General features: G+C 47.8%; 1 protein-coding gene across 1 annotated transcript in view; it reads right to left on the bottom strand.

The window, feature by feature from the left end:
- ercc3 (excision repair cross-complementation group 3) overlaps positions 1-15,551 on the bottom strand; it is a 41,130-nt gene that overhangs the window by 13,960 nt on the left and 11,619 nt on the right. Inside the window, exons 5-8 of the mRNA XM_063212061.1 lie at positions 5,468-5,603; positions 4,413-4,589; positions 3,254-3,458; positions 632-729 (exon numbers count right to left, since the gene is read on the bottom strand). Of these exons, the coding sequence (XP_063068131.1) occupies positions 632-729; positions 3,254-3,458; positions 4,413-4,589; positions 5,468-5,603 (616 nt within the window). The remainder of the gene's footprint in view (positions 1-631; positions 730-3,253; positions 3,459-4,412; positions 4,590-5,467; positions 5,604-15,551) is intronic.

Raw genomic sequence — 15,551 nt, 5'->3', positions numbered from 1 at the left:
TCTAAAAATATTATTCATTTTTAAAAGAAGAGAGAACTCTTTTCAATTTCAGCAGGCTGTTCACCATCAGGTGAAATACTGCCCTTCACTGGTCTAATCCAGAACTATGTAGCTATATTATACTGCGATTAATTTTTAAAATCGTGTTAATTAATTAATCGAATTGCGTGATTAATTAATCGAAATGAACACGTTAATGTCCCAGCCCTAGTAATTATATACATTTAGAAATACAGTACTCAAAGTAACGTCCCTGTGCACAACCACTGGCCAGGTGCTGGTGATGTGCAGTAAAAGTAATCCAAGTAAAGGAAGGATGAATCACCGGACACGGTATTCTTTGCTGGTAGTTTATTTGGTGAACAACGCATTTCGCTGTTGCTTTGTCAGAGTGAACCTGATGAAGCAACAGCGAAATGCGTTGTTCACCAAATAAACTACCAGCAAAGAATACCAGTGTGCGCGGTAATTCATCCTTCCTTTAATTAGACATACAGTATTTTATGCACATTTCTTACACAATGCGCTCCATTATAAACAAATAACAATAATAATTTAAAAAATAATAATTTTATCTGTCTTTCCATACACCAAATAGAACAAAGACAACAATAAAAGCAAGAGAGCACACCTTCCACTGCTCCACAGACACGGAGGAGTTTCCCAGCACCAGACAACGCTTGCGGACCGTGCAGGCTGCAGTCACGCCCACCAGGGACTTACCCGCACCTGAGAATGGGAGAGCACACACACACACACACACACACACACACACACACACACACACACACACACACACACACACACACACACACACACACACACACACACACACACACACACACACACACACGCACGCACACACGCACACACACACACACACACTATCAGTATAGAGGTCAGGATCAGGATTGGCAAAGCAGTGTTCACCAAATTTGAACTAGAAATTTTATTACCTTACGCATGGCTGACACTTTTATCCAAAGCCACTTAGATATTTACAGGGCATTGGTTACAGTCCCTGGAGCAATGTGGGGTAAGATGCCTTGCTCAAGGGCACTTCGGCCATGGATGGAGGCGGAAGGAGCGGTAAGGGTGAGTTTTGAACCTGCAACCCTCTGAACTGAAGACCACCCCCCGTAACCATTATGACCCCGCAGCATTTGTTTTTGCCTGCCAGGGACGCGTTATCCTATGGTGCAACCGGTGCTGCAGCACCGGGCCCCGCCACTAGAGGGGGCCCCGGACGTCGTGAGATTGGAAAATATGAAACGATATTTTGAGACAATCAATTGGTTTTAGTTTTGATGCATTTCGCCATCGGTAGGCAAGCAGATGCATCTTGACACCAGGCTAGACAGGCAGCTTTCCCCCCCAAGACTGTAGCTGGGGAACAGTAGTGGCGATTTGTTACAAGTGTTCTTTCTTTTTAACTTTCGCTTGCCCCCCCTACTGAGCCTAGAATCGCCTCTGCATGCACGCAGGAATCGGAGGTCTTCGGAATAATCATTTCAGTCAGATGCTTCTGGTTGTGTGCCACCAGTGAAAACGGTGGTCAATATTTTTTGAGTTTGATGATGGGCTACTGTCTAAAAAAGATGCGAGAGACTCGGCGTCAGCACTCGCTTCAGATTGTACCGTGGATAAACTTCAGCCCGGCATGGATTAACGCATTGAAGAGAAGGTTAGCAATGTTAGTCATTTTTGTAATGTCAGTGTTATAATCGCTTTTTGTAATGGTTGCATAGCGATCATGGACTTGTGCAATCATGTAAGCTAAGCAAACAAGAGCACAGCACACCGACCTAACTTTATCTTATTCTATAGTTAAAACATGGGGAAATAAATCACGCACCCAACTGCATTCGCGAAACAAAAGTCTTGCATGGCGCGGCGAGGATCACTTCTGAGGTGTTATTTAAAGTGTTCACATTAATGCTGCGTAGCAAGTGCACCAACCAGCACTCAAAGTTCTGGCAGTCTGACAACAACAGGGCAAGCCAAGGATTTAGCAAACACAAAATGATATAGTCGCAATTGCCTAAAGCACTGCCATTTCCCTAAAGCACTGTAATAATGTCGATGCTCTGTCAGCGTAGCCTTTTGCGTTCGGGTTTGTGTTCAGTTAAAACATGCCTGGGTACCACTCGCAGATTGTTCAGTTAGCAAGTGGCTCTTATCTGGGAGAAAAAAAATCCACATCCACTACATCCACCTAAACATTACGAATTTGCATAGTCTACTGTAATGATTGCATACTATTGCAGTGTAATGCACCATCTAGATGAAAACCGCTGACTTCTTAATTGGTAGGCCTATATGGTACATTTTGAGGGGATTTCGTGACAGCTTCGCTTTGCTGTGGTTCGCTGCTCGCGTCAAGCGACAGCTGAGTAGGCTAGGCTACTTTCCTTTGACAGTCAGTCAGTCTTTCCAAGGCCATTGGAGGTTAAATTATTTAACACGTGTTTACCACGACGGTTTCGATTCGACAAATTGGTCGGCAGCAATGTTGTAGCAAAAAGAAGAGACTTTTGGTTGTGCTTCTGTTTGGAAGTTCTAGCTGAGCAGACGTTTACTCTGCCAAATGGCAGTGCACAGAATCTCCTCCCTGTCAGCTGGCTATGCTTCCAATGGCTTGCGTTGTGACTGGTGAACTCAGCAGGGGGTTCAGCGCACCCTTTTTTGTGTTGGAGTAAACCATGTAGCCTGCGTTGTTTCATGCGTTTTGAATATGGCTCATTATAATGTGGTGTAGGGGCCCCGGATTGCGTCTGCACCGGGCCTCGGCGAGGGTTAACGCGGCCCTGTTGCCTGGTAGGGCCTCAGGATTGCCATCTGTGTGTGTGTGTGTGTGTGTGTGTGTGTGTGTGTGTGTGTGTGTGTGTGTGTGTTCCTTCCAATATTTTTCTGGGCTTTTGTGCCTTTATTTTGTGACAGAGCAGTGAAGGAGAGACAGGAAACGAGTGGGGAGAGAGGGACAGGGGAAGGACTGGCAAATGACCCGGGCAGGAATCGAACCCGAGTCGCCGGCATAGTAACCCAGTGACCTACCTTTAGACTTTATGTGTTTCTTTTTTTACTTTTTTGATAGGACAGTGTGAGAGGTGGACAGGAAGCGAATTGGGAGAGAGACGGGGATGGGTTGGCAAAGGACCCGGGCCAGGAATCGAACCCGGGTCAGCCGCATGGCAGGCGGGTGCCCTACCGGTTGGCCACAGTAGAGCTGTGTGTGTGTGTTCATGTAACTCACCGCAGGGCAGCACGATAACGCCGGAGCGTGCGCGTCCGTTTCCGAACATCTTGCGGAGGCTCTTCTCCTGGTAGGGCCGCAGGACGGCCGTGGGCTTCAGGTCCATGTTGATGTCGGGGTTCACCGTGTCGTTGCGGAAGTCGTACTCCGCCAGGAGAGGGTACTCCAGATTGATACAGCGCTTCTGAAGCTCCTCAATCATCTCCTGTAGGGAGGGGAGAGGATATTTTACTGTGTGTGTGTGTGTGTGTGTGTGTGTGTGTGTGTGTGTGTGTGTGTGTGTGTGTGTGTGTGTGTGTGTGTGCGTGTGTGCACAAGTGTGGGCTAGCAGCAGAAAGAAAGCTTTGTGTTTGTGAACAGTAAAAAGGGCAATTGTTAGAAGTGTTTTTCATTTGTGATACACTTGTTGAGTATGAGGCGTTCAGTGCATTGTAATTCGGATGAAGGCCTTGCAAACTCGCAGTCCATTTACGTACCATCTCTTATAGGGATTATAGGGAGCAGGATGGAAGGCTTTGTGTAATGCACATGCACAGGCACACGCAAACACACACACACACGTGTGCGAACACACAGAGACATGTTGTGGCCAGTGATGGACAAAATGGATTCATTAGCTACAATCTAGTAAGCTGGCTCTCACGCAGACCCTTCGTGCATTTCCGCTCAACTTCATGAGCACATCGCGTGACAACCAGGTTAACAATCTAGTCCCACATATTCCAAATTACCTTGTTGCACCTATCCAATTCAACCGGGTGATCATTCAACTAGCCAATCGCCTGGCTGAATTGGACAGGTAAAATTAAGTCATTTGGGAATATGTGGCACTGGGGTGCGTTTCTCGAAAGCGTAGTTGTTAGCCAGTTAGCAACTTTGGTAGTTGCAACTTTGGGAAATTGCATTGCAAACAACAAAGCAGCTAATGTAGTTAGCAACTATCGAGAAATGCACCTCTTTCTAGAAATGCAGCTCTGGGGTGCAGCTCTCGAAACCAAAGTTCCTAACTACATTAGCTACTTTGTTGTTAGCAATGCAATTTCCCATTGGCAACTAGCCAAGTTGCTAACTGGCTAACAACCACGCTTTCGAGAAACAAACCCCTGGATTGTAAAACGAATGAATCCAATTTGCCCCACTGGTGGTTGCCTTGTCTGACCTGTCGTATCTCGAAGGAGACGGTCTGCGTCTCCTCCTCCTCCTCCTCATCCTTGTCCATCTGCTCGTAGTAGCTGAAGATGTCCTCTGGCACCTTGCTGCCCGCCGCGTCACCACCCTCGCCAGGCTGGCCCGACGACGACGACGAAGCCCCGTTGTCTGTCACCGTCTTGGAGATCTGGAGATTAAGTAAAAAAGAAAGCCCTGTAAGTGATGGTAAATGGACTGCATCTATATAGCGCTTTTCCATCACCCAAAGCGCTACACAATGCATGCCTCACATTCACCCACTCACACACTGGTGGCATTGACTGCCACGCAGGGCATCACCCTAGCCTGGTTCTCACGCAGATGGATGTTTCTCACGAAGTTGAGCGAAAATGCACGAAGGGTCTGCGTGAGAACCAGGCTAGCATCACCCTGCCACCAGGAGCAAGCTAGGGTAAAGTATCTTGCTCAAGGACTGGGGTCAGGCAGAGTGTGGCTTGAACCTGCAACCTTCTGGTTGCCGAACCTGGTTCTCTACCAACTGAGCCACCAATACCCTGATAAACGGGCAGTTATGGGCAACCTAGATGAATTGCTAAGCAACAATCAAGAGGCACATATCGTCTCATCATCGTATCAACATGTCGGCTACATTGAAAAAGAGAACTACCCTAAAGTGTACATCCAAAGATCTACAATAAATAAAGGTTTCCATTCCATATTCCAAATGTCCTGGTAAAACCAGGTCATTTGCAATACGCAGCAGAGGACTGTACTGTACATAAGGAATCCAGGTTGCCGATGATTGTAAGAGCACTGTGTATCCCTAAGCTTGATGAAACACCCAAAGAACTTCATACTGACTGTCAGAGTGAGAGAGTCACTGTGTCTTTCTTGCGTGCCGGCTTCCATTGGTGTGTGTGTGTGTGCGTCTGTGTGTGTGTGTGTGTTTACACAAGATCTTTCCTGCATGTGTGACCACTCAGTTCTGTCATGTTCTGAGTCATGACTTGCCTTCCTTAACTGTGTGTGTGTGCGTGTGCGTGTGCATGTGCGTATGTGTCCTACAGCAGATTTGCTGGAGATGACTTCTGTGATGAGTTCGGTCTCCTCCCCTTCGGCCGTACGCAGGCGGCAGTCCCTCACCACCGCATCCTGCAGCAGCCTCTGAATGACCTCAGGATAGGCACTCTCCACAAAGTACCTACACACACACACACACACACACACACACACACACACACACACACACACACACACACACACACACACACACACACAGAGAGTTAAAACCACCTCAGGATAGGCACTCTCCACAAAGTACCTACACACACACACACACACACACACACACACACACAGTTAAAACCACCTCAGGATAGGCACTCTCCACAAAGTACCTACACACACACACACACACACACACACACACACACACACACACACACACACACACACACACACACACACACACACACACACACACACACACACACACACACACACACACACAGTTAAAACCACCTCAGGATAGGCACTCTCCACAAAGTACCTACACACACATACACACACACACACACACACACACACACACACACACACACACACACACACACACACACACACACACACACACACACACACACACACACACACACGGTTAAAACCACCTCAGGATAGGCACTCTCCACGAAGTACCTACCTACACACAGACAGACGTGCACGCACACACACACACACACACACACACACACACACACACACACACACACACGGTTAAAACCACCTCAGGATAGGCACTCTCCACAAAGTACCTACACACACACACACACACACACACACACGGTTAAAACCACCTCAGGATAGGCACTCTCCACAAAGTACCTACACACACACACACACACACACACACACACACACACACACACACACACACACACACACACACACACACACACACACACACACACACACACACACACACACACACACACACACACACACACGTGCACACACACAGACAGACGTGCGGACACGCACGCACGCACGTGTGTAGACAGAACACATGCAAAAACACACAGATTATGGTCATTACTCAACTTATGGACCCTCTATCAGCAAAGAAGATTAGGCAATAACTCTGAATCTCCCCTTACCTCACACAACCCCATTGCCTTTTCCCCCACAACCATTTGGAGTACTTTTCTTCACATCTCTTTAAATAACACGTTTTTCTCACATGGCTTTTGCTTCTTATAAAACATATTCTCTTCCTGACCGCAATCAGATACCAAGGTGGTTACAGAATAGTTTATGAAACAACAGATAAGTCAAGTCAAGTCAAGTCAAGTAGGTTTTATTGTCAATTTCTTTACATGCACTGGTCATACAAAGAATTTGAAATTACATTTCTTGCTTCCCATACAGACATAGACTAATTAAGGTAAGGACATAGACAGTATAGACATAGACAGTACTTATACATGGACTTAAGACAGTATGGACATAGACAGTGCTCATACAGACATTTAAAGTGCAAGACTGGACAACAGAAGACTTGTAGAGGACATACATTAAGAGGTATTTGTTGTGTTTTTGTGCTTTTCCTAAAAAAAGTCCTTTATAGCGTTCTGACATGGTAATAGTAGCATTTTGAAGAAAATAAATATAAAAAGGTCTGTCAAGTACACCAGCAGCAGTGTGTGTGTGTGTGTGTGTGTGTGTGTGTGTGTGTGTGTGTGTGTGTGTGTGTGTGTGTGTGTGTGTGTGTGTGTGTGTGTGTGTGTGTGTGTGTATGTGTTTAGTGCAGGTAGAAGGTGCGGTGTGCGTCTTGTGTGTGTGTTCGTGTGTCTGTGTGTGTGTGTGTGTGTGTGTGTGTGTGTGTGTGTGTGTGTGTGTGTGTGTGTGTGTCAGTGTGTGTATGTTGGGTTTAGTGCAGAAAGTGCAGTGTGCTTGTGTGTGTGTGTGTGTGTGTGTGTGTGTGTGTGTGCATGTTTTGAGTTAGTGCAGGTTGAAAGTTCAGTCACAAGTATAGTAGTGCAGGTGGAATGTTCAGTCGCAGATATGGTGGTGGGGGATGGGGAGGGGGGGTTGTCAGTGGCCTTGCTGGCTAGAGGCTGACAGTGGGGGGGGGGGGTTGTCAGTGGCCTTGCTGGCTAGAGGCTGACAGTGGAGGGAGAGTGGGTTGAGTGTTCAGCATCTTGATCGCTTGGTGCATTGTGCTGCTCGCCAGCCGGGTGGTACGGGAACGGAGGCGCCTGTACCTCTTTCCAGAGGGCAGGAGGCTGAACAGTTTGTGTGCAGGGTGGCTTGTGTCTTTGATGATCATCAGTGCTTTCCGGGTGAGGCGTGTGGTGTAAATGTCCTGCAGGGAGGGGAGTGGTACTCCAATGATCTTCTTCGCTGTGTTCACAACACGCTGGAGTGTCTTCCTGTTTTTCTCCGTGCAGCTTCCTCCCCACACTGTGATGCAGTTGGACACGACGCTCTCTATGGTTCCTCTGTAGAATGTTGTCATGATGGAGGGTGTAGCACTTGCCTTCTTTAGTTTGCGCAGGAAGTAGAGACGCTGATGGGCCTTCTTCGCCAGTGATGTAGTGTTGGTGGTCCAAGAGAGGTCGTCGCTGATGTGCACTCCAAGGAACTTGGTGCTGCTCACTCTCTCCACAGCATCGCCGTCGATGGTCAGTGGTGGCAGTTGTTTTTGGACCCTTTGGAAGTTGACAACAATCTCCTTGGTCTTGTTGACATTCAGCAGGAGGTTGTTGTCTTTGCACCATCTGGCCAGCAGGTCTACTTCTTCTCTGTAGTGAGTCTCATCGCCCTTGGTGATGAGGCCCACCAGTGTTGTATCATCCGCAAACTTCACTAGATGGTTAGTGCTGTGGGTCGTTGTGCAGTCGTGTGTCAGCAGCGTGAACAGCAGGGGGCTGAGAACACAGCCTTGCGGAGCCCCCGTGCTCAGGGTCAGGGTGCTCGAGGTGTTGTTCCCTACCCGTACTGCTTGTGGTCTTTGCATCAGGAAGTCCAGCAGCCAGTTGCAGAGGGAGGTGCTGAAACCTAGTTTGTCCAGTTTTCTGATGAGTTGTTGTGGTATTATGGTATTGAATGCTGAACTGAAGTCAATGAACAGCATTCTCACATATGAGTCTTTATTGTCCAAGTGGGTGAGGGCTGGATGGAGGGCAGAGCAAATTGCATCCTCCGTGGATCGCTTGGCTCGGTATGCGAACTGGTAGGGGTCTAGGGTGGGGGGTAGGGTGGCTTTGATGTGTGACAGGACTAGCCGTTCGAAGCACTTCATGATTATGGGCGTCAGTGCTACAGGACGGTAGTCATTGAAGCATGATGGTGATGATTTCTTCGGCACAGGTATGATGGTAGCAGCTTTGAAAAGTGATGGGATGACTGCTTGCTCCAGAGAGATGTTAAAGATGTCTGTGAAGACATCCTTCAGCTCTTCTGCACAATCCTTCAACACTCGGCCTGGTATGTTGTCTGGGCCAGCTGCTTTGCGTGGGTTGATGGTGGCCAGTGTCCTCTTAACACTGGCAGAGGACAGGTAAAGGGGTTGATCATGGGGGGGAGGGGGAGTTTTCTGTGGGTGAGTGTCATTTTGTGCTTCAAAGCGGGCAAAGAAACTATTCAGATCGTTTAGCAGAGAGGTGTTGTTGTCACAGCTTCGTGGTGCAGGCTTATAGTCCGTGATGGCCTGTATGCCCTGCCACAGGCTCTGTGCATCTCTGCTGTCTTTGAAGTGTGTTGTTATTTTGTCTGAGTATTCCTTTTTTGCTTTCCTGATGCCCTGGGACAGGTTAGCCCTTGCTGTCTTTAGGCCAGCTACGTCTCCTGCTCTGAAGGCTTTGTCTCTGGCCCTCAGCAGTCGGTGAACGTCTCCTGTGAACCATGGCTTCTGGTTGGCCCTGGTAGTGATGTGTTTTATTTCTGTAACATCATCGATGCATTTTGTGATGTAGGAGGTCACGGTGTCTGTGTACTCCTCAATGTCAATGTGATTGCTGTGGGTGGCAGTTGTTTTGAAAATGTCCCAGTCTGTGGTTTCAAAGCAGTCCTGAAGTCGTGAGATGGCTCCCTCAGGCCATTTTCTCACCTCCTTCAGAACTGGTTTGGTGAGTTTTGCCTTTTGTCTGTAAGCTGGCAGTAGCAGAATTGTCGTGTGGTCTGATGATCCAATGTGGGGGATGGGCTTTGCCTTGTATGCTCTCTTCTGATTTGTGTAAACGAGGTCCAGGGTGTTTTGTCCTCTTGTTGGGAAGTTGACATGTTGATGAAATTTTGGAAGTACTGTTTTGAGATTTCCGTGGTTGAAATCTCCTAGTACCACTGTGAAGGCATCTGGGTGTGCATCTTGTTGTTCACTGTGGCTCATAATAGAACACAGATATATTGCGGTTCAGGTAGAAGTTTAAAGAAACTCCCGCACACTGACCATTTCGCTGTTCTTTCTTTAATAAGGTCTAGTACCGAAACGTCGTTTATTAAAGAAAGAACAGCGAAATGGTCAGTGTGCGGGAGTTTCTTTAAACTATTGCTGAGTGACCCATGTTGCCATCTCCGACGCACCTGCCAGCTGAGGTGTGCGAAAAAAGCCGAAGTTTAAGGTTCAGGTAGAAGTGAAAGAGTCTTGTGCAATGATCAGTTTTCAATAATTGAAGTCTTGAACTTAAAATGTATACACAAAATATTAATTCCTATCGGAGTCTTGGAAATTAGCCTTACACAGGCTATTTTTGTTATCATGGAAAAAGCAATGTGTATGAAACACAGATCAATTTGCTTTGTTATGAGTGAGTTTTTGAAATACCGGTTATAAAAACAGTAAACAATTTTAGAAAAAAGTTACACGTCAGTTCAGCTTAACAGCCTACAAGGCTTCTTTCAGAGCTCTAGAATGTAACTGTATCTGTTATGTCCCCAAAAAGTGTTATATACCTCATACACTTTTTGTAAAGTCTGGATGCAAAACCACCAAAACTCAGTCTGAAAACTGAAAATATCAATTCTATTTTTTAGATGCGTCCCACGCATCTCTATAAGAGGCTTTGGTGTCCGTCCGTCCGTCCGTCCGTCCGCCCTCCCGTGATGTGTTTCCCTCCCGTGATGCGTTTCTGAATTGTGATTCCCTCCTGTGATTCCCTCTTGTGTCCACAAGGTGGCAGTCGCTCAGTTTTGGCCTGGAGCTCATGCGTGCAAACCAACCGTGCTCTTTGCCTGTGAGAAAAACATGGCGGCACTTCCTGTTGATTTTCACATGAAAGTTTTGCTTAATTTAAAGTCCCTAAGCGACTATAAATGTTGTGGCTTCCATATATTGATGTAAAAGTGCCCCACGAAGTAATGAAGCACAACAAAGTTACTCCACATTAGCATTTGACCACTCGTTTGTATATGCTAACAGGGTAGCTAATGTAGCATTGTAAATGATCCAGGGAGAAAGGGGGAAATGTTGTGATTTCAGTCCGCCTGAGGCAACGATTTTCGTGGGGAAGATGACCTGCATCTCGGTGGCATTGAACCACGCCCCCGTGCCTTATTTGGCTCGCTCAGCACGTGCGTCCTCAGTCCAATCGCAATGCTTTATAGATAGATTTCATGTTTACTAACAGCGCGCCTGCGCACGGCGACAAGGGGCAGAAAGGCTTATACGGCCATAGAAAAACAGTATACAGCTCTGTTAAAATCTACGTGTGTTACTTTTTGTTATTTTGCTAGTTGCTCTTTTTTAAATAAAAAACGGCCAGTACACACTCTCCCGACCCATCCCCAATCGTAATTTTGCCACCTAGAGCCTTTCCTAGGTCTAGGTTTCATGATAAAAAAGGCAGGTTATACAGTGCTAATAGCATTACCTGTGTAAACTGTTAATTGTATGTTGTGCCTTATGGCCATTATTGGTATTTTATTTAATATGGGTTATGCATGTGAAATTATTTTATTGATTATTTTATGGCGAATTGTTATGGATGAGTTTTGTTATGTTATGGATGATTTTTGGTTCCTGGTGATGTGTTCCCCCGCCGGACTGATTATTGGGGGACACCCTGAGTTGGGGACTCGCGCTGAGTCGCCTGTCAGTTGCCTCGCTGTTTGGGTTAATAAAAAGAAGTTTATTTGTCAACTGTAACCTGTCGTCTTTGTCACCCACGCACCCCACTGGACATCAGGAACAAGAACTCAGGTTACAGACTGGTGGCAGCGGTGTTTTTGTGTGTCATCATCGCGTTTACCCTGTGGCAACTTCTGGACCAAACCGAGGTAAACGGCAGCTAGCGGCTGGACCTGCGACTCTTTGGCGCGAATTGGATGGAACTAGCTTGCTAGTGTTGGACTGTTGCTCGATTGCATCTATAACTAGCTTGCTAGTGTTGGACTGTGAGTTGGTCATCTTCTGATTTTTTTTTTTTTTGAATGTAGTACGTGTTTTCCTGCGCGTTATTATTATATTTTTTTCGAAAATGTCAGAGGGTGAAGATAACCCGGTCGTGAGCACAGTTGATCGTCCTGTCCCTCAGGCGGCGGCGTCTCGCGCTAACGCTAATGCCCCTGCTATTAGCTCTGGCCAAGCACTGGCTGCCGACCGTGACCTTACGGTGAGAAGAATAGTTCATTATAAAGTCGAGCTGCCGCCGTGTTTCCACGGTGATGGCAAGGATAAGGACAGTTTTTCGCTTTGGAAGTCGCGACTCGAACTGTCCGTGAAAGCCTGCTCCGATTACCAACAACAGGATCTTGCCACCATACTGCCTACTCGGCTGAGTGGGGATGCGTTGGCATATTGGCTATCTTTGGCTGAGGAAGAGAAGGATGATTATGACAAAAGTATTGCGAAGCTGAATGAGGTTTTTGGCAGGAAGCAATTTTTGTTACATTTTCAAACGTTCGTCAATGCCAGACAACGGTTGGTTAAAGAGCCCTTGGAAGTGTTTGCTGCTGAAATCACCAGGCTAGTGCTCGAGGCGTTTCCAGATTATGGCGCGCCAGCCATTGCGATGGAGCGATTCAGACGGTTCGTGGCTGGCTTAGATCTCACTCTTCAGGCAAAATGTCATGAGCATGGGGCCACTACGCTGGAGGAAGCATTGGTCATTGCCGGCAAGTGGGAGAGGGCTCAGGAAGCTTTGAAGCTCTCGGCCCCAGCTGGCCCTCAGTCACTTACCCTCCCGGTGGCTGCCACATCAACGGAGACAGTTTCTGCCATGGTGTCAACTCAGCATGATGCCGCGCCGTACAGTGCAGCACCTGAGTTGGCAGCTGCTGTTCAGGAGCTGTCAGCTGATGTGCGTGCACTTCGACTGGAGGTGGATCGGCTGCAGCGAAGGACGGACCATGACTACAGAGGACGGGCCGAGCGTGACGGAGCGTGGCAGAGGCCTTCGAGAGAGAGAGAGAGATCCTGGCGTTCGCCATCGTCGTCTCCAGATCGCCACTCTGCATACCGGTCTCATCACTCATCCCATGAGGGGGGCTATTACGCCCGCCACGGATCTTCGCCAGGTCGACGGGGCCGTGGCTACTCACCTGCTTCACCGTCCCGGGCTCCTAGATCATCGAGCGGCCAGGACCAGTATCGGCGCCCCAGCCCCGGTTACCGGCGCAACTCCAGCCCAGCGCCCAGCTATCCAGGCCGGTGGGAGCACCGTCCTCCACACGCTTCATCCACGATGGGGAGAGATGAGCGGCGATCACCAAGCCGGTACTCCTATCGCCCCCGTCCAGAGAGAGAGGTCAGCACGTGAGCTTTGGCGACGAGGACACCATCTACCAGGGAAACGGCCGCTAGCAGGTACTATGGGTCGAGTATCTGCTGTTCAGGACTGTATGACCCCACACTTTCTGCAGTCAGATAATGTACATGTAACCCCTATGTCATATGTGTTTACTGTTGTTGAAGACATTGCTGTTAGGGGGTTTATTGATACCGGTTCTGAAATCTCACTAATTAGTGAAGCTATGAGAATGGCCATCCCAGCCTTACAGAGGAGGCCAATTCAGAAATCATATGTTCTTGCAAAGTCTGTGACAGGGGATTGTTTGGATACATTAGGCACACTCTCCATTTCAATCAGAATCGGTGACGAGTGTTTCAGTCATGATGTACAGGTAGTTCGAAATGCCACACAACCACTGATTCTGGGTTGGGACTTTTTGCAGAAACACCATGCCGTAATCGACCTAACCACAAATCAGTTGAAGCTCTGGGACAGGCCTGTTCCACTGCTTTGTAGCACTCAGATAGCACCGTTAAAGTGCAGTGCTGTAATGCTGGCACCTGTGACCATTCCTGCTCTAAGTCAGATGAATGTCTTGATTAAGATTCAGTCTAATCCAAGTGGCCTTGAACACAGTCCCAATTACACTGGTATCTTAGAACCTGATTCACAACACATGCCTAGTCTGTTGGTGGCCCGTACATTGACCACAGTAAGAAGGGGAGTGGCTTGCATTCGAGTGATGAACCCCACCTCGGAAGATTGCCATGTGCCAGGCGATAAACAACTAGGGGAATTTCATTCAGTTGCAAACCAATCGGGGGAAGAGTTCTCATTAGTTGAAACTACTGTAGCCAATGTACAGGCCCAGACAGCGACATTCCCTAAAGTGGATCTTAGCCAAGCAGCGCTTGATGCCGAACAGAGACAAGAATTAGAGAATTTAATTCTTAAGTATAGTGACATTTTCAGTGCACATGACAGGGATTTTGGGAGGACAGATAAAGTTCAGCACAGTATCCGGACAGGGAACGCGGAGCCAATTAAACAGAGAGCTTACAGAACATCCCCTCGCTTGCGTGATGAAATAGACCGCCAGGTTCAAACTTTGTTGGACGAGAACATCATTGAGGAGAGTTGTAGTCCATGGTCTTCGCCCGTCGTACTCGTAAAGAAACGAGACGGTAGTTACCGGTTCTGTATTGATTTCCGAAAATTAAATGCTGTGACCGTTAAAGATTCTTATCCATTGCCTCGTCCAGCGGATGCGTTAGACAGTCTTTCGGGGTCATGTTGGTTTAGTACCATGGACCTGTCTAGTGGATATTGGCAAGTGGCTTTAGACCCACAGGACAAAGAGAAAACTGCTTTTACCACAGGCAGTGCCCTATACCAATTTAAAGTCATGCCGATGGGTTTAACCAACGCACCCCCAACTTTCCAGAGATTAATGGAATTGGTACTACGTGGTCTTCACTGGAAAGCGTGTTTGATATATCTTGACGATGTTTTGGTGTTCAGCCGCACCTTTTCAGAGCACCTGAAAAGCCTCGAGGAGGTTTTTAGGCGATTCAAATCCGCCGGCCTTAAGCTGAAATCAACTAAGTGCCATTTCGCTTGCAGTCAGGTCACCTTTCTAGGACATGTGGTTTCTAGCCAGGGCCTTCAACCCGATGCCAAAAACCTTGATAAGGTTCGCGACTGGCCAACGCCCAGAAACACTACGGAGGTGAGAGCTTTTGTCGGGCTATGCTCTTACTACCGTCGCTTCGTGAGAAATTTTTCCGTTCTCGCCTCACCCTTGAATGCCCTCACTCAGAAGGGGGCTTTGTTTAGTTGGACATCCGAGTGTGAGGACGCCTTTCAGTCATTGAAGCATGCGCTCACTAGTCCGCCAATAGTAGCTCACCCCAACTTTTCTCTGCCATTCTTGCTTTACACAGATGCGTCTCTGTCCTGTATTGGATCGGTTTTAGCCCAAGTGAAAAATGGTAAAGAGCACGTCATTGCGTACGCAAGTCATACGCTCACGGCAGCACAGCAGAAATGGTCCACCTATGACCGCGAACTCTGGGCCATTATATGGTCAGTGAGACATTTCAAACATTTTCTGGCAGGGTCCCCGTTTACAATCATCACAGATCACAAGCCCCTGCTTAGCCTCACTAAAGCTCAGGTGGATAATGACCCTACTGGTAGGCGTGCGCGTTGGATCCTTGAACTAGATGTGTTTGACTACACCATTCGTCATCGTGAGGGTAGACAACACGGGAATGCAGATGGTATGTCCAGACGACGTAGCACAGAGAGGGATACTAAAGCAGTGCAGTGTGTCTCCACCTCCACCAACTCTAGGGTAACAGCTGCATCAGCTGGTAGGACAGGGGAGGAGGCACTGATTGCTCCTAATCTTTCTCCCTCCT

The sequence above is a fragment of the Engraulis encrasicolus genome, chromosome 12, assembly GCF_034702125.1.
Source record: "Engraulis encrasicolus isolate BLACKSEA-1 chromosome 12, IST_EnEncr_1.0, whole genome shotgun sequence".
NCBI lineage: Eukaryota > Metazoa > Chordata > Actinopteri > Clupeiformes > Engraulidae > Engraulis > Engraulis encrasicolus.
This window is presented reverse-complemented; position numbering and strand designations above follow the sequence as displayed.